This window comes from Globicephala melas, chromosome 10 (genome assembly GCF_963455315.2).
Source record: "Globicephala melas chromosome 10, mGloMel1.2, whole genome shotgun sequence".
NCBI lineage: Eukaryota > Metazoa > Chordata > Mammalia > Artiodactyla > Delphinidae > Globicephala > Globicephala melas.
Window position 1 is genome coordinate 81,085,916 of NC_083323.1, and position 23,896 is coordinate 81,109,811.

A 23,896-nucleotide genomic window follows, 5' to 3' on the forward strand; every position below is an offset into this window, starting at 1 on the left:
TGGGACACATGGTTTGAGGAGGGAGTTTTTGGTGAATTTGTGTGCAGAGTTTTAAAGGAATATCAGATTAAATTACGTTTCCTTACTCTTGATTAATCACCTATTGAAAAGAATAAAAAACTTATATAAAAATTCAAATTGTCTAAGAACATCTGGAACATCTGGCCACCATACTGACTCACTGTAATCTCGTGGATATTTAAACATTCTTCCTCTGCCCAGTTCTTGAGTCCTTCCTCGCACCCTATGTTCTCCCCCACTCATTCTTTTTTTATCTCCGTGCCCTTTTTTTTCACCACCCAACTTTTTTTCATTCGGTTTTAATCGTGTATCTTAGCTTTTGCAATTTGTCAACCCTGACATGTTTGGAAATTTACAGTTTGTTTAGCAGAATGACCAATTACAGCCTCATTTAATCCCACATAAAGGTCAGAGCCCATGTTCTTTGCTGATGTTCCCTTTGCTCTAGTGTCCTGTCTTCTTGCTTAGCCAACTCTGAGAAGAAGGCACGAACACACCCTCCATGCTTCCCAGATAATCTGGGGATGAACAGTCAAAATTGTTGGCAAGTTTGACCTTTTATTTTATTTATTTATTTATTATTATTATTTTTTTTTGCGGTATGCGGGCCTCTCACTGTTGTGGCCTCTCCCGTTGCGGAGCACAGGCTCTGGACGTGCAGGCTCAGCGGCCATGGCTCACGGGCCTAGCCGCCCCGCGGCATGTGGGATCTTCCCGGACCAGGGCACGAACCCGTGTACCCTGCATCGGCAGGCAGAATCTCAACCACTGCGCTACCAGGGAAGCCCGACCTTTTCTTATCTTTCTGTTTTCCTCTCCAAATATTTTCTGTTTGCATTTTCTAATCTGAGCCAGGTATTAGAGGTGAAAATGTATAGAGAGATATGAGCCACCATTAATCACCTTCACCACTTTCTTGTACTTGTAATGACTGTTTCCTCTTTGATTTCCTCACATCAAGTGGAAAAGTGTTTTCCAGCAAAGCTAGGCTTGAGGATGGAGGGAGAAGGTTGTGTGCAGGAGGAGGGAGAAGCAGATCTGGAAGAAGGGGCTGGGGTCTGTGAAAGAATTCTGGCCCAAGGATGAAATGGCAACCAAACTTAAAGGTGAAACTACTACAGAATGATAAACTTTGAATGGATTTCAGGCAGAAATTTTTTTTTAAGTATATTTATTTAGTTATTTAGTTATTTATTGGCTGCATTGGGTCTTAGTTGTGGCATGCGGGATCTTTCATTGCGGTATGGGGCTCTTCATTTTGGTGCACAGGCTTCTCTCTAGTTGTGGCATGCAGGTTTTTTCTTCTCTGGTTGTGGCATGCAGGCTCCAGAGCACGTGGGCTCAGTAGCTGCAGCACGCGGGCTTAGTTGCCCCACGGCATGTGGGATCTTCGTTCCCCGACCAGGGATCGAACCCATCTCCCCTGCATTGGAAGTCGAATTCTTTACCACTGGACCACCAGGGAAGTCCCAGAAATGTTTTTATTCAAAGCAACTTTCAAAAGCAGAAGAAATGTTATAAACAACCATTTCATGACAATTTTTAGAAGGTTCCAGTATTGACTTATAATTCAAAGATGAGATAGAACACATTGAGTTGTTTTGTTTTTCTCTCCAGGTTTGCAACACAACTACAGACAGGAAACACGCAGACACCTTTTTGGAGAAGTGTGTTACTGAGTCAATCATGAACGTTGTGAGCGGCTTTTTTAATTCTCCCTTTTCAGACAACAGTACCAGCCTGCAGGTAATATAAACAAACAAGTACAAAAGGAGTCTGTCACACAGAATTTCTGTACCTTATTTGAGTGTAGAAAACTTCAATACGCCTGGAAGTCCTTTCCTACACTTCTCAAGATCACTCTTCTTTCCTATTATTTACTATTATGCCGCTTTCTGAGTTTCCCAAGCTTTATTTTAAATAAAGAGGCTCCATCTTCAAACTGAATTATTTTTGCTCTCCCTCTAAGCAAAAGAGGAACTTTCACATCTGTAGATTGACTGCCAAGTGTCGAAATAACTGGTAATGATTCTTTAAATGGATAGACATTTCGACTCAATAATTCCAGTTTAGTAAATCCCGAAAGAATTCGCACGAATTTATATACTAAGATTTTCATTGAAGTGTTTATAATACTTAAAAATTGACATCAACCTTAAATGTCCACAAACAGGGGAATAGCTAAATAAATTATGGTATATCTGTAGATGGCTTATTATATAGCAATTAAAAATCATGTTTTAAAAGAAAAATTGATGCCTAAGGAAAGTGATCATGAAGCAATGTAAAGTGAAACAGGCCACAAAATTGCATCATAGTGTCATCCAGGTTTGTGCGTGTAAAGAATATATGTGCATATATACATAAGAAAACTCAGGAAGTAATTATCTTAAAAATGTTGATACTGATTATCTCTCCATGTTAGGATTATTGGTGATTTTCGTTGCCAAATATTCTACAGTGATTGTGTATTGCTCTTATAAAAATATTATTTCAGTTATACTTTTTTTAGGGAAAACTTTTGAATGAACTATTAGAATCATGTAAAATTGTTTTTGTAGGTCAAAATTGTTGTCTCCTCTACTTGCTGATCATAGGAAACAAAAACATACAAGCAGTGAAACAAACAAACCCAAAATGCCTGCTCTGTTTATACTTGGAAATAAACCAGAGATTGTAAAAATATACTTAAATCCATGTCATTGGCTTCAAGAAATGCCATATTTTCCTGATTAAGAATATAGTTAAAATAATCAGTTTTCTATAGTGTCTGGTGTGGTGCCTCTCATGAGATGGGTACAAAATAAATATTTGTTGAATGAGATGTTCATTAAGTGGCACTGAAACTTAAAAGACACGACAGTATTTTATTTTGGTGGGCCTTTTTTGATAATGCATAGATACTGCATCAGGACTGTTAACGGTTTAGTGACCAGTTTGCCTCTTTTCTTTCTGTTCTCAGACACATCAGCCAGTTTTTATTCAGCTGCTTCAGTCTGCCTTCAGAATTTACAATTGCACCTGGCCAAATCCGGCACAGAAAGCCTCGGTGGAGTCCTGTATCAGAACTTTGGCTGAAGTGGGTAAGTCAGAGTGTCGGATTTTACTTATTTTCACATTTTGTGAAAGAAATCAGGCTTTTGGCTAATAGGTAATACACGTAGCTTTCCAGTTTTCAACTTAAAAAGAGAGCACGTGTGGTTTCTGTGAAGCTGAAGAGCAGTGATCAGCAAATGACTCTGAAATTGCATCCTTTTTGAGAGGGGAATATAATTGTTATATTTCTTCTTTCTAAATATTTTAAAATATATTTATTTTTAAATTATTATATTTCTAACCTTAAATTTAATATTGTATATGGTGCTTTAATATAGCTCAGTAAGATATTACACAAATGAGTTTAGTTTAATTGTTATCTCAGATTTCATTATGGAATTGTCTTGTCTGTTAAGTAGCCGGATTTATTAACATCTTCATGTGGCAGGAGGACTTTTTGAGGGGTTTTTAGTTTTCTAATTTTGTGTGAAATTCATCAGTATTCATTGAGGCTCTGTTATGCATACAAGGCTTCAGAAATTCCAAATAAAATGGAATGCAAGGGGATAACAGCTAAGGGAAGGTTAGTACATTGTAGGAAGAATTTCTCATAGAGTCCTCTTTTTTTTAAATAAAGTTAATTAGGGCTGTCAGGAAGGAGGAGGGAAAAGAAATATGGACTGGGCTGGACTTCAAAAAACAAACAGAAGAGCTGGATCATTCTCTCAACTACAGGTGGTTCTGCAGGCATTGGGAAGGGCAGCTTATAGTGTGTTTCATTATCGTGGTCATCATCACTGCTGACATTTGTCAGTGCACACCATTTGCAATGCTAAGCAATTCACACATATTATCTTATTTAATCCTTAGGTAGGCTCGTTGATTATTTACATTTTACAGTTGAGGAAACAGAATTATCTAGATTAGGTAACTTGGCCAGGGTTATGCTATGTGCTCAGTAAATATTTGATAAATGAATAAATGGTTTAACTAATTAATGACCACATAAAATATTTTTAGTCTTTTCTCCCCATCTGCAATTTGGTTTAAGTAACTTAATATTAACAAAATTTAATGATGGCTCAATTTTAATTTGAGTACATTCAAAAGCAGTTATAACCCAAGAGGATCAATTGAAAATTATTAAAACTAAGAGATTAATAGAGTTCATCTAGGTGATTAATTATAAATAAGTATTAAACTTGGTAGATTTTCTATATATCCAAAAGGGAGAAAAAATGATATGTCACAACAGCAATAGAAATAGTAATTACTTAAGAGAAAACTTAAGAAACATAAGAGAATAAAATTATATTGCTATTTTGAGGGATATGAAAGATTTTAATAAATGGAGAGCTATACTATTTCTGGATTTCAAAATTCAACTTGTAAGGATGCCAGTTCTCCTCAAAATTATAATTTTAATGCTTTACATCCGAGACCCCTCCTTTGCACTCACCCTCCCCTCGTCACGGCCCACTCGGGCTTAGGCACCCCAGGTAGGGCCACGCCCCACAAAGATGCATCCTCTGGTAGCTTGGCCTTTGCCACCTTCCTGCAGTTCCCACTGGTCCACGTCACCCTGCTGCTCTGAGGGACGGCCTCTCCTCCCGGGTGGCCTCTGGCTCTGTGCTGGGTCACTCATTTGCATGAATACCCTTATCACCTTTGACGTGGCGCCAGGCTGTCCCCTGCCATGGACGCCCTCCTCACCCGACTCAAGTCTAATTCTCCACTCCCGGCAGCCTCCTGTGCACCTGCCTTCCACTCCTTTCTGGACTCGAGTGCTCTGGACCACCTCGGCCCCTAGCACTCCTTGTCCAACGCTGGCATTTGACTTTGCTCTGCTCCTCCTCCAGGTTTTAGGACAGAATAGTTCAGGAGGGGAAGGGAAGAGGTAAAGGAAGAGGCCACCATATGCGTTGCCATAAAATAAAGAAGGACACAGAAGAGAACCTAAATTTTATTTTAAAAAGTTGCACATAGGGCTTCCCTGGTGCCGCAGTGGTTGAGAGTCCGCCTGCCGATGCAGGGCACGCGGGTTCGTGCTCCGGTCCGGGAAGATCCCACATGCCGCGGAGCGGCTGGGCCCGTGAGCCATGGCCGCTGAGCCTGCGCGTCCAGAGCCTGTGCTCCGCAACGGGAGAGGCCACAACAGTGAGAGGCCTGCGTACCGAAAAAAAAAAAAAAAAAAAAAGTTGCACATAGCAAAATGTCCGGCAGGATATCAATAAAGAAATAACATGGTATCTCTGGCTGGTGGAATTATAAGTCAGTCTGGTTCTGTTGTTCTTGCTTTCTTTTAACTTCTGAGTTCTTAATAATATACTTTTCAAGTTATGATAAAACAGTATTAAAAGCATCTTCATTTGGACCAAATCAGCTGGGAAATATACTAACCATCAAAAACTAAAATCTGAAGGAAAAGCAAAGAAATGTGATGATGCTGTTTACTTTACATAGGAATACATTGTGTTTGCTGCCAAGTACATTTCTATATTTTACATTTTAAGGCAGTCCCCCCTCTTCCTCCTCCCCCCCCCCCTTTTTTTTTTTTTGCGGTACGTGGGCCTCTCACTGTTGTGGCCTCTCCTGTTGCGGAGTACAGGCTCCGGACGCGCAGGCTCAGCCGCTCCGCGGCATGTGGGATCCTCCCAGACCGGGGCAGGAACCGTGTCCTCTGCATCGGCAGGCGGACTCTCAACCACTGCGCCACGAGGGAAGCCCCTCTCCTCCCCTTTTTTCTCCTCTTTTTTCCTTCTGCTCTTGCTCCCTCAGTACTTAGTAAATGCATTGAGGGAAGACACCAGTTGGCCCTACCCGGGGCACAGAGGGCATGCTGTTCACACCACTTGCAAATTGAGAGGCGAAGAGCTTTGAGCCACAGGTGAGATTCCATGCTGTGCTTTCCTTCCGAGTTGCAAGTTGCTGCTTCAGTGGTGTTCCCTGTGTACTCACATCAGCTCTTGCAGAGCAGGATGGCAGAGCTTTGGGGGTTTAAAACAGTCACTGAAACTGGATCAGGCTAAAGATTCTTTCATTCCATTTTCTACCAGTTCCTCGACTGTTTATGATTTAACAGGAAATTTTAGTCTCTTTGTATGCTAAAAGACATATGTGATAGGAAGTCTAAAAAATAATTATATCTAAGTCTACAATCAGGGTAGGTTTGGAAGAGTGATGTATTGGTATAAAATCTGTTTTATCTTTGTGAACATTTTTTTTAATTGAAGTATAGTTGATTTACAATGTTTCAGGTATATAGCAAAGTGATTCAGCTATACATAAATATACATATTCTTTTTCATATTCTTTTCCATTCTGGTTTATTATAGGATATTGAATATAGTTCCCTGTGCTATATAGTAGGATCTTGTTGGTTATCTATTTTATATATAGTACTGTGTATCTGTTAATCCCAAATTCCTAATTTATCCCTCTGTTACCCCTTTCCCCTTTGCTAAACATAAGTTTGTTTTCTCTGTCTGTGAGTCTGTTTCTGTTTTGTAAATAAGTTCATTTGTATCATATTTTAGATTCCACGTATAAGTGATATCAAATGATATTTGTCTTTCCCTGTCTGACTTACTTCACTTAGTATGATAATCTCTAGGTCCGCCCATGTTGCTGCAAATGGCAAGCCTGTTTTCTTCCGCTTCCTTGTTTGTTGTTTCCACCTGAACAGTTAGGAAGCTATGGACATTCCATTCCCGCTATCCCCCGCATTTGTACTTCCCCCACCTTCTCCTCCATAATGGCCTAGTTTGATCCCACTTTGCTTCCTTTTTGGACCACTGTAGGCATTCAATGTTCTTTCCTTCTGTCTTTCTTCACTTAAATCTGCTACCAGAATAATCTTCTTGAAGTGAAATTCTCTCTGTTGGTTTAAAAACATCAACAACAAAGTCCTCAGCCTTCAGCAGCATACCTTTGTCTAACAAACTAAGGATGGATTCCTCGTTGCAATGTTTGTGGCCTCCACAGCCCTACCTCCTCTTTTGACCTTGCTCACTGCTTCTCATCCCCACCCAGCAAACTGAACTATTATGCCCCAGGCATTGCTCACACTATAACTTTCTTTCTCCAGTTTCCACCATTGCCATCTCTCAGCATCTTTTCCATTACTCAAAAAAATTCTTTGTCCAAATTCCTCCATAAAAGCCATTTCTGACTCCCAGGTCCAGATCTGAACTCACCCTCATTTGGCCGTTTATACTTTTCTTACGGTCTTTACTGTATCCTAGCTTACGTCGTCATAGGTATTAATCTACTAGATTTTGAGGGGCAATGACTATGAAGTATCTGTCAAAAAGACATTAATAGAAGCTATTGTCTAGGATAAAAAAGGTGGAAAGCAAATTCTGCTATGCAATGGGTGGGCCACATCTTTTTTTATTTGTTGGTGGATGCTTTTTATGGAAAAACACATAACCAAAATGAGAGACATTCAGAAGTGAGCACCCATAGTAGTAAAGGGATCTAAACCCCTCTTATTTGTGTAGTGATTGAAAACATTTGAAATATTTAGACAAAGAAAAGAAATCCTAGGGGGAACATAATTATTTTCCAACATTTCAAGGTGTGAATGGACTTCTTTTACAGGTTCCCAGGAATAGGATTATAATTAACATATGGTAGCTGCAAGAGGCAGATTTTTGTCCCGTTGTAAAGAATAACTATTTTACAGTTAGTAATCTTAAAACCTTGGGAGTCACATATGATTCTTCCCTTTTGTTCACTTGCATTAAATACAATAGCAAGTTCTATTGGTTCCACTTCTAAAATACACCTTTTTTTGTGTTCTCTTGTGGGGCACCCTTGTCCAAATATACCATAATCTGACATGGATTACAGAAGAGTCTCCTTGCTGAACTCCCCACCTCTCCAGTCTCACTACAATCCATTCCCTACACAATAATTAGAGTGATCTTAAAATGTAAATCAAACCCTATCTTTCACCTATGTAAAACTCTCCATTTCACTGAAGATGCCTATACCTTATCATGACTTAGAAAGCCCTTCATCATCTGAGCTTCATCTACTACTCCTTTCCCCCATTTCCCTACCCTCACTTCACCCACACTGGCCTTCATTCTGTCTCTCATCTACAAGCCTTTTTCTCATCGTAGGGCATTTGCATGTGCTGTTCCCACTATTTGGATCCTTATCTCCCAGGTGGTCACGTGTTCAAAAGTTCAGTGCTCAGTGAAGTGTTGCAGCTCCCCCCATCCTATCTTACTGTCTTAGCACTATTTGAAAGCACCTTGTTTGTTTGCTTCTTTGTTGTCAGCTTCTCCCATTAGAGCATAAACTATGAAAGCAGGGACTTTGCTTTATTCACTGATCACTACTGCCTAAAAGTGTCTGGTTCTGATGAAGCCGGTTTATGAATGTTGTTGACTGACAATAATTCATGAGCTAGATATTTCGCAGATAGTGAAATTTAGGAATAGAAAGGTTAAATAACTTGCCCAATTAACAAGTAGTTGAGTTGGATTTGAAATCCAGGTTCCTCTGAGTGTCATATCTTAGAAGTCATATCTTAGGAAGCCCTGACATATAAACTAGAACTATGGCAGTCTGGCTTGCTGGTAGGGAGCTGTCTGAAATTTTATAACTCAGGTGCAACGTCATTTCCGTGTTTCAGCAACTCTTTAAGAATACAAAAGGGCATTATTATAATTCAAATATGTAAGAATTTATAGTTATAAAACAAAGAATATACATATTTAAGAAAAATATTACAAGTCGGGAGAATACTTAGTTTTTATAAAGCAAATTTCCAGTGCATTTACAAATTGGTAAACATACTCCTATACATACAAATAGCTATTATATTATCTATTATAGTGACATTTATATAACAGTTTTCAGTTTGTAAAGTGCTCTCAAGTACATTGGTTCAACTCATCTATCATCAAAAGTATTTCACTCTCTTCCATATTTGTACATTGGACACAAAAGGTAGTTAAAACAGCAAAAGTATTTACTAAATTAGCACTTACCTGGCTGGGAGTAGAGAGCATTTATTAGTGATAGACATTGTGGTAAACCCTATGATGTGGACATAATTCTTAGCCCCATTTTACAGATGCAAACATGAAGTTAGCAAGGTTAGACAGCTTGCTGGGTCACACAGGCAGGTGTGAACCCCTTCTAGACTGACATGTTAGCAGGCATTTGTGATGCTCTACTATCACAAATAAGTTTAAGTAAACATTGTTTTATACCTTTAAAGTACGAAATATTGATCAAGATGTTAATGCCCTTGGTCAGTTACTGTTCCTCAGTTTATTCATTTATATAAAATACAATAGCACGTGTTAGAAGTACTTCAAGAAAAAGCATCCAAGGATTACTCCCATGTTACTTCACTTAAAAAAGAATTTTGTTCCATGTGTTTCATAATCTTCAAATGATTTAGGGGGATTAATATTGGGTACTTTGTTGGAAACATAATCATTTTTTCCACATGGAAATTCTGTAAAATGTCTTGTACAAATGGTTTGAATAATGAACATCCATCTTCAAGCCAGTTGTTTCCCCCCCAAATTCGAATGTGTGTAAATCATTAATTCTTTGAGAAGAGAAATTCAGTCTTTATTAAAACAAACATGTCTATTTTCATCTATCTAGATGTTATGGCTGATTGTATAAAGAGCTTGACATAATACATCCCTGTAATTATGGTTTTAAAGTAATAATGGAAATATAAAAACTCCATTATTAATTAATTAATTTATGGCTGCGCTGCATGGCATGTGGGATCTTAGTTCCCCAACCAGGGATCGAACCCATGCCCCCTGCAGTGGAAGCGCACAGTCTTAACCACTGGACCACCAGGGAAGTCCCTCCATTATTACTTTAAAAAAATTAAATATGAATGAGTCAGAAGACAGGGCAAAATCTTATAAAGGTTTTCACTTATTTATTAATTGAACTATTTATAATGAACCATCATTACCTGAAAGGCATTATTCTAGTTGTAAGGGAACTGCAGTCTGTCAAACCATATTTCCTGCCCTCAATGAATTTCTAGTACATTGAGGGTAGATGTAACATGTATAGAAATCACAAAGCAGAATAAAACTAAGTACCTTATCTGTTACAAATTTCTAGAGCCTGACACTGTGCCTAGAGCATGATAGGTACTCAGTGAATATTTATTGTATGAACAAAATACCTGGGTGAATACAAAGAAATGAGTGAATATCCTTTTCTTGTCATTGGCTGCATGATATCCTATTGTGTGCCTATATTCTAATTTATTTAACCCCACTGTTGGTTATTTATGTTGTTTCCAGTCATTTTGCTCATGAGGAAGAATAAGGTAAACACCTAAAGGTAGAATTTCTGGGTATTCTAATTTTGACAGATGCTGCCCTCTGTAGAGGTTGTTCAATTTATATGCCACAAGCAATGTAGGAGAGTGTCTTTCTCCTTGATAATGTGCTATGTTATCAAATTCTTACATATTTGCAAATCTTATATATAAAAGTATTGTTATAGTTTTAACGTCTGTTTCTCTTCTTATGAGTGAGGGAAAACAAAACCTTTCCATATGATTGATTCGTTGGTATTTTCTGTGAACTGTCACTTTTTGTGTTTTGCTCACTTTTCCTGAAGGCTTTGTTTTTCTCGATAGTTTGGATAGCCCTTTATTTCTTAAGAAAATGAGCTCTTTGCCTGTAAGTAGCCAATATTTTTTCTCAATTTTTCATTTGTCATTTCAATATTTTTTGGCATGCAGGAATTTCTTTTCTTTTTTTTATAAACATTTATTTTATTCATTTATTTTTGGCTGCATTGGGTCTTCGTTGCTGCACGCTGGCTTTCTCCAGTTGCGGCGAGCAGGGTCTACTCTTCGTTGTGGTGCATGGGCTTCTCATTGCAGTGGCTTCTCTTGTTGTGGAGCACGGGCTGTAGGGCGCATGGGCTTCAGTAGTTGTAGCACGGGGGCTCAGTAGTTGTGGCTTGCGGGCTGTAGAGCAGAGGCTCAGTAGTTGTGGTGCACGGGCTTAGTTGCTCCACGGCATGTGGGATCTTCCCAAACCAGGGCTCAAACCTGTGTCCCCTGCATTGGCAGGCGGATTCTTAACCACTGCACCACCAGGGAAGCCCAGAAATTTATTTTCTTTTAGGCATTTTAGGTTTTCTTTCATCTTCAGAGTGGCCTTGATCAGTATAAGATGCTGTTTCTTAATTCCCATTGAGAATTTTCATGTTTTTAGTTTCTCTGTCTGTTTGTGTTTTTGGTGCGACTGTTTACAATTTTGAGTTATCTGGAATATATTTAGTTGTAAGGTATAAGATATGGAATTAACTTAATTTTTTCCAGATGACTAGTCACGTGTGCCAATACTAGTTCTTGCACAACCATAAAATTATATATATTTTTTTATTGAGGTAAAATTGATATAGAACAATGTATTAGTTTCAAGTATGCAACATAATAATTTGATATTTGTATACACTACAAAGTGATCATCACAATAAGTATAGTTTCTATCCGTCACCATGCAGTCGCCCCCCTTCACTCTTTTCACCCACCTCCTAACCCCCTTCTCCTCTGATAACCACTGATCTGTTCTCTGTATCCATGAGTTTTGTTTTGATTTGTTTGTTCATTTGTTTCGATTTTTAGATTCCATGTATAAGTGAAATCATGTGATGTTTGTCTTTCTCTGTCTGATTTATTTCATTTAGCATAATAACCTCAAGATCCATCCATGTTGTTCCAAATGGCAAGATTTCCTTCTTTTTTATGGCTGAATAGTATTCCATTGTATGTGTGTATATATGTTTTTTATATATATATAAAAGATATCTTCTTTATCCATTCATTAATTGATGAACACTTAGGTTGTTTCCATATCTTGGCTATTGTAAATAATGCTGCACTGAACATGAGGGTGTGTATATCTTTTGGGGTTAGTGCCTTCGTTTTCTTTGGATAAATACCCAGAAGTAGAATAAGTGGATTATATGGTAGTTCTATTTTTAATTTTTAAGAAACCTCCATACTGTTGTTTTTCATAGTGGCCGCACCGATTTATATACCAACAGTGCAAAAGGATTCCCTTTTCTCCACATCCTGTTTAACACCTGTAATACAATTGTTTTATTTATTCAATTTAGGGGTTAATTAAGTATAGTTTGAGTACCAAACAAGAAAGATACATTTTGTGTTTTTAGTGTTCTTTGTATTTAAGAACACTAGTGTTTTGGTACAGATTTATCCTGGATATTTTGACATGATTCAGAACCCCATATACCTTCCTTGTGCACCAGCTGTCCTTGCTCTTGCGGACCTGTACAGGAGAGCTTGACAATAAATGAAGCGTTATAATTACTGCTCACACTTTCTGTTGCCTTTTCCCCCTGCCTGTCAGTTTATCTCTCTAAGCATTTTTTTTCCTGTCAGTTTATCTCTCTAAGCATTTTTTTTCCATGGCACTTACCACTGCAGTATGTGTGTTCTCAGAGATTTTTGGTCTGGCAGTTACCACCAGTAATTTTGTCTAATTTAAAAATTCCACACAATATGCAAGACTTAATGAATAATAATTAGCAATAGATTTCAATTACATCTTAAAATCACTGCAAAGTCTTGTCTTATCTAGAGAATTTTCAGGATTTGTAAGCCTAATTAGTTGGTTAGCCCAATAATCACAATACCTGTGAAGAAAGATAGCGCATTTTAGAGAACTGTCGCTGCGCAGAGCTCTGTAAAAGGTGAATTAATAACAACCCATCCTCTCTCTTATTAGTTTTTAAAGAACTCCATATGCTTATTCTCTGGCAAAATACCCTTAACAAGATAGTATCTTAGCTGCAGTCCAACTTAGGAGTGAAACAGGAACACTTATTTTTTAAACATCTTAAACTTCAATGTGACCACTAAAACACAGAAGTTGGAGTTAATGCTACGTGCCCGAAGAATAACTGACTGTTGGTAAATTCATTAGTTTTTCCTTATTGGGGGTGGGGAGGTGGGGTAACCATTAACCCCAAGAATTCGTCCTAGTTCACATTGCAATATACTATTTATATCAGAATTTTTTCTAGCTAAATAAAAGGAAGCTAAGTTTGAATCATATTTTTGGTTGCATTTGAAAAATATTATTCTAGTTATTAATGGTCTTGTAAGTGAGATCATGAATTAATTCCTTTCTTTTCCTAGTCACAATCTTCTGCTTTAATTTTTAAACAATATATAGAAAGCTGAATTAGCACTGTTAACTTTTTTATTTTTTTATTTTATTTTTTATTTTTAGCTGTGTTGGGTCTTCGTTTCTGTGCGAGGGCTTTCTCTAGTTGTGGCAAGCGGGGGCCACTCTTCATCGCGGTGCACGGGCCTCTCACTATCGCGGCCTCTCTTGCTGCGGAGCTCAGGCTCCAGATGCGCAGGCTCAGTAGTTGTGGCTCACGAGTCTAGTTGCTCCGTGGCATGTGGGATCCTCCCAGACCAGGGCTCGAACCCGTGTCCCCTGCATTAGCAGGCAGATTCTCAACCACTGCGCCACCAGGGAAGCCCAACACTGTCAACTTTGCTTTCAAATTAATCTCTATAATATTTTGACAGTACAGAGAATCTATTTCAGGCCATGTCTTTAATGGTATTAATATTTTTACAATTGCTTGAAAAAGTTTCGTCATTATCTACACAGCTGGCTTATTTTAACTCAAATCCTTTCCCCAGTTGCATAGTTAATTTTCTTTTATTGCCTAGAAATTGTGATTTAGCCTTTGGCTAGAGTTTACCTTTGGGCATGAGAAAGTAGGGTTTACTTTAGCCAGTTAATTTATATCGTGCAATCTGTGCTAAGACAAGAGACTAGAAAATACCACCTAGAGTGGTACAGTTTGGGAGACCAAAAAAACCCTTTCAGTAAACTTTGGGATGGTGGAGTCTTCTCATTCTGGTTTGTCCCTGCTGCTGGCCATAGTGGAATAGTGGCAGCAGCTCATAGATGCATGAGGTAGGGGTGCGGGGGTGAGACTTCCCTGACCACACTGATAGGAGGGCTGCACTGCTAGGAATAACAGAGGTGCTACCATCGGATTCCATTCCCACTGATATCATTAGAATACTCCTTGAGCACGTCTTCATGTAAGTGACGTTCATAGCAACAAATGCTCACTTGTTGGTTAGTTGGATCTAACGTACCTGTTTCCTAAAGGGGAGGTAAGTCTACCCCCCCCCAACTTTGTTTAAACATGAGCGAAAACTTTGTTGTAATAAGTTTTGAGCAACTTTCAGTTTTACAATTTTCGTTATTTTCTGTTGCTTAAAAAATAACATATAAGAAGTATTGTCTTCTGTTTGACTTTGAATGTTTAGAGCAAACCCAGTTTATAAGTGAAACAGCCATAAAAGGATGAAAGTCTCGCTGGGATTTGATCATGGTGCAGGATTAAGTATTTATTAAAATATGTGCAGCCTGGACTTTTCAAGGCTGTCGGTCCTTCAGATGGGACAGGAGTGCAGTTGCTTTGCTGTGAGTGATGGACAGAAACAGAGACATTGTATGCTTTGGAAAGGGAAATTTATAATGAATATTAGGAAAACATTCACTACGGAAATTTGGGCAGTGGTGCAATTGATCGTTAGGGTTGCCTTAGAGCTGTTATTATTTCCTTAATGCTTCAGCTTGAGCCCTTGTTTAAATTGGGAACTTTTTGTGTTGGTAGCTAAAATTATCTGTTTTCGAGAAGTTTTTAAGTATCTCTGAGCTTCAGAGAATTTTCACTGGCAGAAATAGTACTGCCCACTGTTGTTTTCCTTGGGATTAGGACCTCAACATATATTTTTGGGAGGCACAATTCAATCCATAATAACATTATAGATGTTTACTAGAATATGGCCAATATGCTTATTTAATACTTTTAAACACACACAGTAGACCTTCTCAGTTTAAGGACTTAACATCTTTCTTCAGCTCAAGGTGACTAATTGTCCTCTATCTTTTTTTAATCATTTCTTCCTTTTCATTGTCTCTGATATTTTTTCTAGAGCTTACATTTATTAGTTATTTGACTTCCTGGATGACCCTCCCTATTTCATATTCTCTGTTTTATTTTCCCTTTGACTCTTTTAAATTAATTAATTAATTAATTTTTGGGCTGCGTTGGGTCCTCGTTGCTGCGCATGGGCTTTCTCTAGTTGCAGCGAGTGGGATCTTCTCTTCATTGCTATGCGTAGGCTTCTCATTGCGGTGGCTTCTCTTTGTTGTGGACCATGGGCTCTAGGCACGTGGACTTCAGTAGTTGTGGTGCACGGGCTCAGTAGTTGTGGCTCACCAGCTCTAGAGCGCAGGCCCAGCAGCTGTGGCACGCAGACTTAGTTGCTCTGTGGCATGTGGGATCCTTCCAGACCAGGGCTCGAACCCCAGTCCCCTGCATTTGCAGGCGGACTCTTTACCACTGCACCACCAGGCAAGTCCCCCCTTTGACTCTTTTATGCTCTACAAGATTCCTTAACTTTCCCAGATTATCAGCTTGGTCCTTATTCCTATTTTTTTCTTTTTCAGCCAATTTTGAAACATTTATTTGCGCAATCATATTTTAATTTCCAAGATTTCTTTCTTTCTTTTTTTCCTAATGTTTTGGAGGCACCATATGCTCACATTTTCTGAGGACAATAATTACAATTATTTAAATATTTTTTGTGCTTCCCTAAATCATTTGTTTTCACTGGGGCTAGTTATTCTTAATGTTCTTGGTTTTCCCTGTGATTCTTGGCCGTGTGTCATAAAGATCTATAATGACTGGCGTGGGCTTCCACTGCAGTTTGTTTTTTTTTTAATAATATTTGTTTTATTTTATTGATTGATTTCTTTTTTTTGGTTGCGCTGGGTCTTAGTTGCAGCTGGTGGGCTTCTTAGTTGTGGCATGCAAACTCTTAGTTGCGGCATGCATGTGGGATCTAGTTCCATGACCAGGGAACGAACCTGGGCCCCCTGCATTGGGAGTGCGGAGTCTTTAGCCAGTGCACCACCAGGGAAGTCCCCCGGATCCTTTTTTCTGATCCATTTCTTCCAGGGTCATAAACTCCTTTAGGCTGATGCTGTATGAGGCCTGTTCTTTTGAGCTATCCTATTCTGTTCCTCTCAGCTGTGTTGCTAGGCGAGTCTGGCTAGGTGTTGGATGATAGACCAAAACTGGAACTTGATCCAGATATGGCAGCAGCGGCTCCTGATCCAGCTCCGTCCCCTTGCCAAAGCTAGCCCAGTCGGACTGAGACTTGTGAGGCAGGGAGATGTCATCCGAAGTGGGGGACTTAAGGCACTTCCCCCTCTTCCGGGGCTTGAGTGTGTGATCTGTGTGCTGTTTTGACAGTCTTCCAACCTCGTTCTTTTTTTCAAATTATTAATTAATTAAGTAATTTTTTTATTTATTCATTTTTGAATTTTAAAAATTTATTTATTTATTATAAATCACAGCAAGATCCTTTTTGACCCACCTCCTAGAGAAATGGAAATAAAAACAAAAATAAACAAATGGGACCTAATGAAACTTCAAAGCTTTTGCACAGCAAAGGGAACCATAAACAAGACCAAAAGACAACCCTCAGAATGGGAGAAAATATTTGGAAATGAAGCAACTGACAAGGAATTAATCTCCAAAATTTACAAGCAGCTCATGCAGCTCAATAACAAAAAAACAAACAACCCAATCCAAAAATGGGCAGAACACCTAAATAGACATTTCTCCAAAGAAGATATACAGACTGCCAACAAACACATGAAAGAATGCTCAACATCATTAATCATTAGAGAAATGCAAATCAAAACTACAATGAGATATCATCTCACACCAGTCAGAATGGCCATCATCAAAAAATCTACAAACAATAAATGCTGGAGAGGGTGTGGAGAAAAGGGAACACTCTTACATTGCTCGTGGGAATGTGAATTGGTACAGCCACTATGGAGAACAGTATGGAGGTTCCTTAAAAAACTACAAATAGAACTACCATATGACCCAGCAATCCCACTACTGGGCATATACCCTGAGAAAACCATAATTCAAAAAGAGTCATGTACCAAAATGTTCATTGCAGCTCTATTTACAATAGCCAGGAGATGGAAACAACCTAAGCGTCCAACATCGGATGAATGGATAAAGAAGATGTGGCACATATATACAATGGAATATTACTCCACTGCAGTTTTGAGGCTCTGTTTCTCTACTAGCTTTCTCATGTAAATGACAGGGCTTACCCTGAGTTCTGGGTGAGGGGCTGAATAAATGATACACAGGCTTTCTTGGAGTGTGTGTGTGTGTGTGTGTGTGTGTGTGTGTGTGTGTGTGTGTGTGTGTGTGAAGCAGAAGGCAAGCTGGGAATACTAACAAGGGTTAAAATAAGGAGGGCTTTCGTCAGGGCTTGGGATCTTTTGTATATTTTCTCTTCTTCTTTGAGCTGCCTTCTCTCTCCCGGCTGTGCTACTGCTTATTTGATGAGGACTTTGCAGTTTCTTCAAGCTCTGTTCTGCTTCTCTGTCAATTCTTAGCCCCTTCATTTGGCATTCTCTCCAGGCAGGTATTCGTGTTTGTTGAGAGAACATTTCTGCATGTCTTTAACTCTATCCTCTGGGTAAAAACCTCTGCTGCCAGCTGCTCTGTTTATGCTAGTCAGAGGGATGAAGGCCTTTACTTCCCAGATATTCAGATACTATTCCTTCTTGAGTTGCCAGATGACTTTCCCATCCCCCGTGACCACTTTGTGTGTGTCTGGGAACCTAGGAAGACCTGTTCTAATTCTTATGTCTTGTAGAGCAATTTCTTCTTTCTTCTTTCTCTGATGGACAAATCCCATCTCCATTCTGCTTGCAGAAATGCCTCAACATTTCTGTTTTCCTTACGGCAAGCACTCTTATTTTTCAGTATTGTGATATAAGTGTATTAAAATATAAATTTCAGTGGATCCTAGGAAGAAAGAAGGACATGTACTGTGTACTGTCTTCCAATGCAGATTTTTTTATACTTGTCAATTTTTTATTTCTTCTCTCAGATGTTTTACCACATGCAGTTTGGTGCATTTGTTCACGTTTGTGCACAGACACATACACGTGAATTATAGTAATAAAATGGACTGGCAGGATTTTATCATGTGTCTTCTGTATGCTTTTTAACTTTCCTTTGCATCTTGGAAGGTACAAATTTACATGGTTGGTATACAGTGTTTTGCCATATTCGTGCTTTGTAAAGTGCGTTTCAAACATTAACCATCAAGAAATCACATAAATTCTTGAATGTTAATGAGCCCACTTTAATAATTGGTCTTAAGAATTGAGATACTTTCAAGTTAAAAACTTGTGCAGTTATATAAAATAATTTGACAGAATTTGAAGGTTTGACATTTTCTTTTTCCCCCAATTTTACTGAGATATGATTAACATATAATATTGTCATTGATATATGTATATATTGTGAAGTGATTACTACAATAAATTTAGTTAACAGTCATCATCTCACATAGTTACAATTTTTTTCTTGTGATGAGAACATTTAAGATCTATTCTCTTAGTAACTTTCAAATATATAATACACTATGGCTAACTATATGCTTTACATTACATCCCAGAATTTATTTATCTTATTTTTTTCTTTTTTATTTGTTCTATCTTTATAAAATTATTTTGATAGCATGCAAGTAGCTTTAGTCAAATAAACAGGAAAATATTTTAAATCTTTCTTTTTCAGCAAAGAATCGTGGAATTGCCATTCCAGTGGATTTGGATGGCCAAGTTAATACTCTTTTTATGAAGAGTCACTCCAATATGGTGCAGAGAGCGGCCATGGGTTGGAGACTATCAGCTCGCTCTGGACCACGCTTTAAGGAAGCTCTTGGAGGGCCTTCTTGGGATTATAGAAATATTATTGAAAAGTTACAGGTACAATAAGAGCATGAAATGGCATTAATATTTTCTAAATTATAATTTTTAATATATGTAGTCACATAAATAAAATATGGTTAAAAATATCAAATTCTAGTTGGGGACCAGGCTTTACTTTACAATGTCCTATGAACACCACCCTTTTAAAAAGCATAGCTTCTAGGTAGAAGTTGCGGTGAGTTGTTTTTGGTGAGTATGTATTATTTAATGTGCTCTGATAGTAGAGTAATGGGTCTTAATAACTTCAGTACATTAGGTAAAATAATTTACTGTAAAGACTCATGTAATAAATATTTACAACCTTGCTTCAATTCATCTCTAAGTATCCTTTTATACTCCTTTGGTGAGAATGGTGTGAGCACCTTTACTCCCAATTTATTTGCATAGTATCCCACTCCTGTTTTTGGCCTGGACATTCTGGGACACTGAGTAAAGAGAGACATTGTATTAGTCTGCTTGGACGGCCATCACAAAATACCACAGACTGGGTGGTTTAACCAACAAAAATTTATTTTCTCACAGTTCTGGAGCTAGAAATTCAAGATCAAGGTGTTAGCAGGTTGTTTTCTTCTGAGGCCTCTCTCCTTGGCTTGCAGATGGCCTGGTTGTCACCGTGTCCTCATATGGTCTTCCCTCTGTGCACATACACATCTGTGCCCTAATCTCTTCTTATAAGGACACCGGGCATTTTGGACTAGAGGCCATCCATATGAATTCATTTTAACTGAATTACCCCTTTAAAGGCCCTAACTCCAAATATAGTCACATTGAAGTACCAGGGTTAGGGCTTTATCATATGAGTTTTGAGAGGGACACAATTCAGCCCATAACAGATATCTTTCCTCTCACATAATTAGCGGAAGATTTCATGGGATGATCTGGGGTATGGCTTGAGGAAAGTTCTTGGCGTGAAGAATGGTCAAGACATGAACTGAAATAAATACTGTAAGAGGTAATGAGTAGATTAAATGGTGAAGGTTCAGAGTTTTGATAGATGAGCATTATACATGATTATAAAGACAAGTTAGGGACTTCCCTGGTGGTCCAGTGGTTAAGATTCCGTGCTTCCACTGCAAGGGCCACAGGGGCGCAGGTTTGATTCCTGGTCGGGGAACTAAGATCCTGCATGCCACGTGGCAAAGCCGAAGGGGGAAAAAAAACCAAAAAACAAGTTAGACTCAGTCTGAAAACTTGAAGGTTATAAGTCATTAAATGTTTTGAGGAAAATGTCATTATAAATGAGTAAGCAGTTATTGGTTTGCAGGATAGAAATATCAGGAAGAGACTAGAGGAAGGCAGATTAATAAGAAATTACTAAACATATCAGCCAGGTGGTGGTATCAATGAAATGAAAAAGTAGGTGTTATATACAATAATGAAGGCAGGGTGAACAGACCTGGTGGTTTTTGGATGGAGACAGAGAGGGGACATGAGGGGTGTTTAAGAGGCACTGATGATTGGAGACTAGGTAATGTTATAGACTCTTCATTGTAAGAGGGAAGGAGAGGATCCGGTAAAAGATGTTGGCTATGATCATTGAACATACAGTGAATTAGGTTTATAGGCTACCGAATGTATTGGAAGGTAAGTCTATATTTGGAGATAATAGTTGGAGTGAGGATAGTGGTTGGTATTGCTGAAATAGAGAGTATAGTGATAGGAAAAACAAAGAACATTTTGTGAGCGGCCGGAAGTGGCAGAATGGCCAAATAAATGAGGAAAAAAAGACACCGTCAGAAAGGAGGGAAGTCAGGTTCATGAGAGCCAGAGGGGTAGACATTTCAGGGGAGAAATAAAGAGGGCGTGCTTTAAACTTCTTTTAGCACAGTCATTGGCGTTCACTGGATAAATATATATTTGATGAAAACTCCGTTCCAGCCACTGTGTTAAGTACTGGAGATAGAACCATGAGGTCTGTGCCCTCATAGAAAATGCATTCTGATGCAGTAAGTAAGTGATATGATGTTAGAGAATTAAAACTGCTATGAATAAAATAAATCAGTATAACAATATGATGGAGAATCGCTGGGAGAGTGATCCTGCAGTGAGGGAGCTCCTCTCTATTAAGGAGACAGTGAGTTGAGACCCAAATAATGAAGAGGAATAATCTGTTCAAAGATAGGAGGATAGAGAGCTTTATGGGGAGGGAAGAGTAAATGCAGAGATGTTAAGGCAGGAACGAGGATGTGGGTTTGAAGAACCAAGAGAAGCCCATTGGGGCAGGAGTGAGCAAAGGAAGAGAGTATTATGAAATAAGGAGCCAGTTCATGTAGAGACTTCCATGGTAAAGCATTTGGATTTATTCTAAATGTGATGGAAAATCATTGGAGATTTTTAGCAGACTATAGGCATGACTTGGTTTACCTTTTAAAAAACACTGTGGATCTTGAATGGTGAATGGATTGTAGGGTCCAGACATGGAAGCAGTGAGTCTAGTTAGGTAGTTATTGTATTAATTCAGGCAAAAGGTGTTGGTGGCTTGGCTTAAGGGGATAGCAGCAGCAATGAAGATAAGTAGATGAACTTCGGATATAGTTGGTCCCCTAGGGCCAGTGGGACTTGGTGGATGGATGGATGAGATGTGGGATGTTGGAAAGAGAAATCAAGGATGAGCCTGGGTATGATATGATTGGATCATTTGCTAAGATAGGGAAGAATGGGAGAGTTGGAATCAGGCGTTCTGTATGGAGAATTTTAAGTGTTGGATGTCTATGTCAGTATCTCTGTGAATATGTCAAATAGGCTGCTGGATACATGAGTCTGAAGTGGTTTGGAAAGATGTCCACACAGGAAATATAGATGTGGGGATTTTCAGCATACGTATGATATTAAAACCATGGAATTGCGTGAGATTCCTCGCAAGAGACTGTAGATATAGAAGAAAAAGGACCAGGAGCTACCAGGAGCTGGTAAAGGAGTGGTCAGGACATAGGTGGAAAATGAGGTGAGTGCGATGTTACAGAAGCCAAGCGCAGAAAGTGTTTGACAGAGTAGGGCCAAGTGTGTAAAATGCTTAGCAGTGGTTGAGTGACATGAGGTCAGAAAAGGAACCACTAGGTCTGGCAACAGGGTGATGATTGCAGCTAACTGGTACTCAGTAATTACTAACATTTATTCAGGAATACTAAGTGGTCAATATGTGTTAGAGCCTGTTTTTTTTTTTAACCATTTAAAAAATTGAAGTGTAGTTAATTTACAATGTTGTGTTAGCTTCAGGTGTTCAACAATGATTCTTTTTCAGATTCTTTTCCATTATAGGTTATTACAAGACAACGTAGAGGCTGTTTTATGTATTTGCTTTTAATCCCATGTAATTGCTAGTATCATTATCCTGGGTTTTCACGTGGAGAAATAATGAATCAGAGATCACATAGTTGGCCCATGATCAAAATAGGAGATAAAGACAGAATTCACATCATAGAAGCCTGGGCACAATTTGTTTAGTAAATGAAAGGAAGAAGAGAGGTAATCTGAAAGATAGGTATGTGTTAGTGATGTTTTATTAAATATGGCCACATTGGATAAGCATATTCTTTTCCCACCTTTGTATAATATCTAGTTTCCCATTTATGTGATTTCCTCTCTAGTAGTCTCTCCTAGCTGTCATGAGGAATTTCTCAGAAAGCTTATTTAGAGTAATTGAAGTAGAAATGATCACTTTTGCTACAAAGAGAGGAAAGAGTTAAACAAGTTAACCCCTGAGATCTAGCCATAAGAAATCAAGAGACTACCAGGAAGAAAATAACGTAAAAACACATGTTGTCAGACTTCCCTGGTGGCACAGTGGTTAAGACTCTGTGCTCCCAATACAGGGGGCCTGGGTTCAATACCTGCTCAGGGAACTAGATCCCACGTGCGTGCCGAAACTAAGAGTTCGCATGCCACAACTAAGGAGCCCGCCTGCCTCAACTAAGGAGCCCGCCTGCTGCAACTAAGACCTGGTGCAACCAATTAAAAAAAAAAAAAGCGTGTTGCCATAGCTGAGAGTAACAATAAGCAATCGGCAGTCAGTCTTCTGCTTAACAAAATATGCCACAGGTATGGGTGAATAAAGTATTGCTTTATGCGAGTTTTTTTGGTTTATTTTCTAACTTAGTTATCTTAAAAACAAAGAGGATGCTTTAATCATTAAAGAATGATCAGTAAATTATTGCTTATAGTCCGTTTTAGAAACTTGTCAGATGCTTTCAGCTATAATTAACACAATATTCAGCTAAAAGTGGCTTAAACAATAAAAAATATATCTTTCGCATAGCAAGGAATCTGGATTTGGGGCTCTTCCTGAGGTGTTTAGTTCAGTTGCTTGATAGGTCCAGGCCTTAACACCACTGGTCTGTTGCCTTTCAGCATAAGCCTGGCCTCCAAAGGTCATAAGAGGGCTGCCTCGTATTTTGGATTTTCACACTCTCGAGCTGTCTTGAGATAGCTACTATCTCAAGTATACTGTAGTATCAAGTGTACTGTAGATTCTACTATCATAGTAGTTCCTAAAGAATCTGCCCCGTCCTCCCCCTATACACAGCCCCGCACTCAGCAGACTTCACCAGATGTCTTATTGGCCAGGACTATGTCACATAATCATTCCTAATCAATTACTGGCAGGGGAAATGGAATGACCATGACTGGCTTAAACTAATCAATCTTGTCTTTAGGCTGAGGGAGCTCATCTCCTTGAGAATGTTGTTACCTGACTGAGAAATAACTTGGAGATTCTGTTAGCAAGGAAGAGGATGAGGAAAGGCTATTGGCAGGTGACCAATAGTGTCTATCAAAAAATATAATTTGAAATACTATTAAGTGCCATTGAACGCTTGTACAGTACTACTGCTGGTTCAGATAATACGTCAAGGAATTTTCCCGTTGGAAGAAATGGTTAGTTCCGGATGACCAATGACATATATGAAGTCTTTTTTAGCTGTTTGCTGAGCATACCCCAG

The 23,896-nt window shown here is 38.7% G+C and overlaps 1 protein-coding gene across 3 annotated transcripts in view; it reads left to right on the top strand.

Moving 5' to 3' along the window:
- ITPR2 (inositol 1,4,5-trisphosphate receptor type 2) overlaps nucleotides 1–23,896 on the top strand; it is a 527,210-nt gene that overhangs the window by 276,710 nt on the left and 226,604 nt on the right. For all 3 annotated transcript variants that reach the window (XM_030830533.3, XM_030830536.3, XM_060305847.2), the window contains 3 exons: nucleotides 1,639–1,767; nucleotides 2,984–3,104; nucleotides 18,766–18,956. In XM_030830533.3, the coding sequence (XP_030686393.1) occupies nucleotides 1,639–1,767; nucleotides 2,984–3,104; nucleotides 18,766–18,956 (441 nt within the window). The remainder of the gene's footprint in view (nucleotides 1–1,638; nucleotides 1,768–2,983; nucleotides 3,105–18,765; nucleotides 18,957–23,896) is intronic.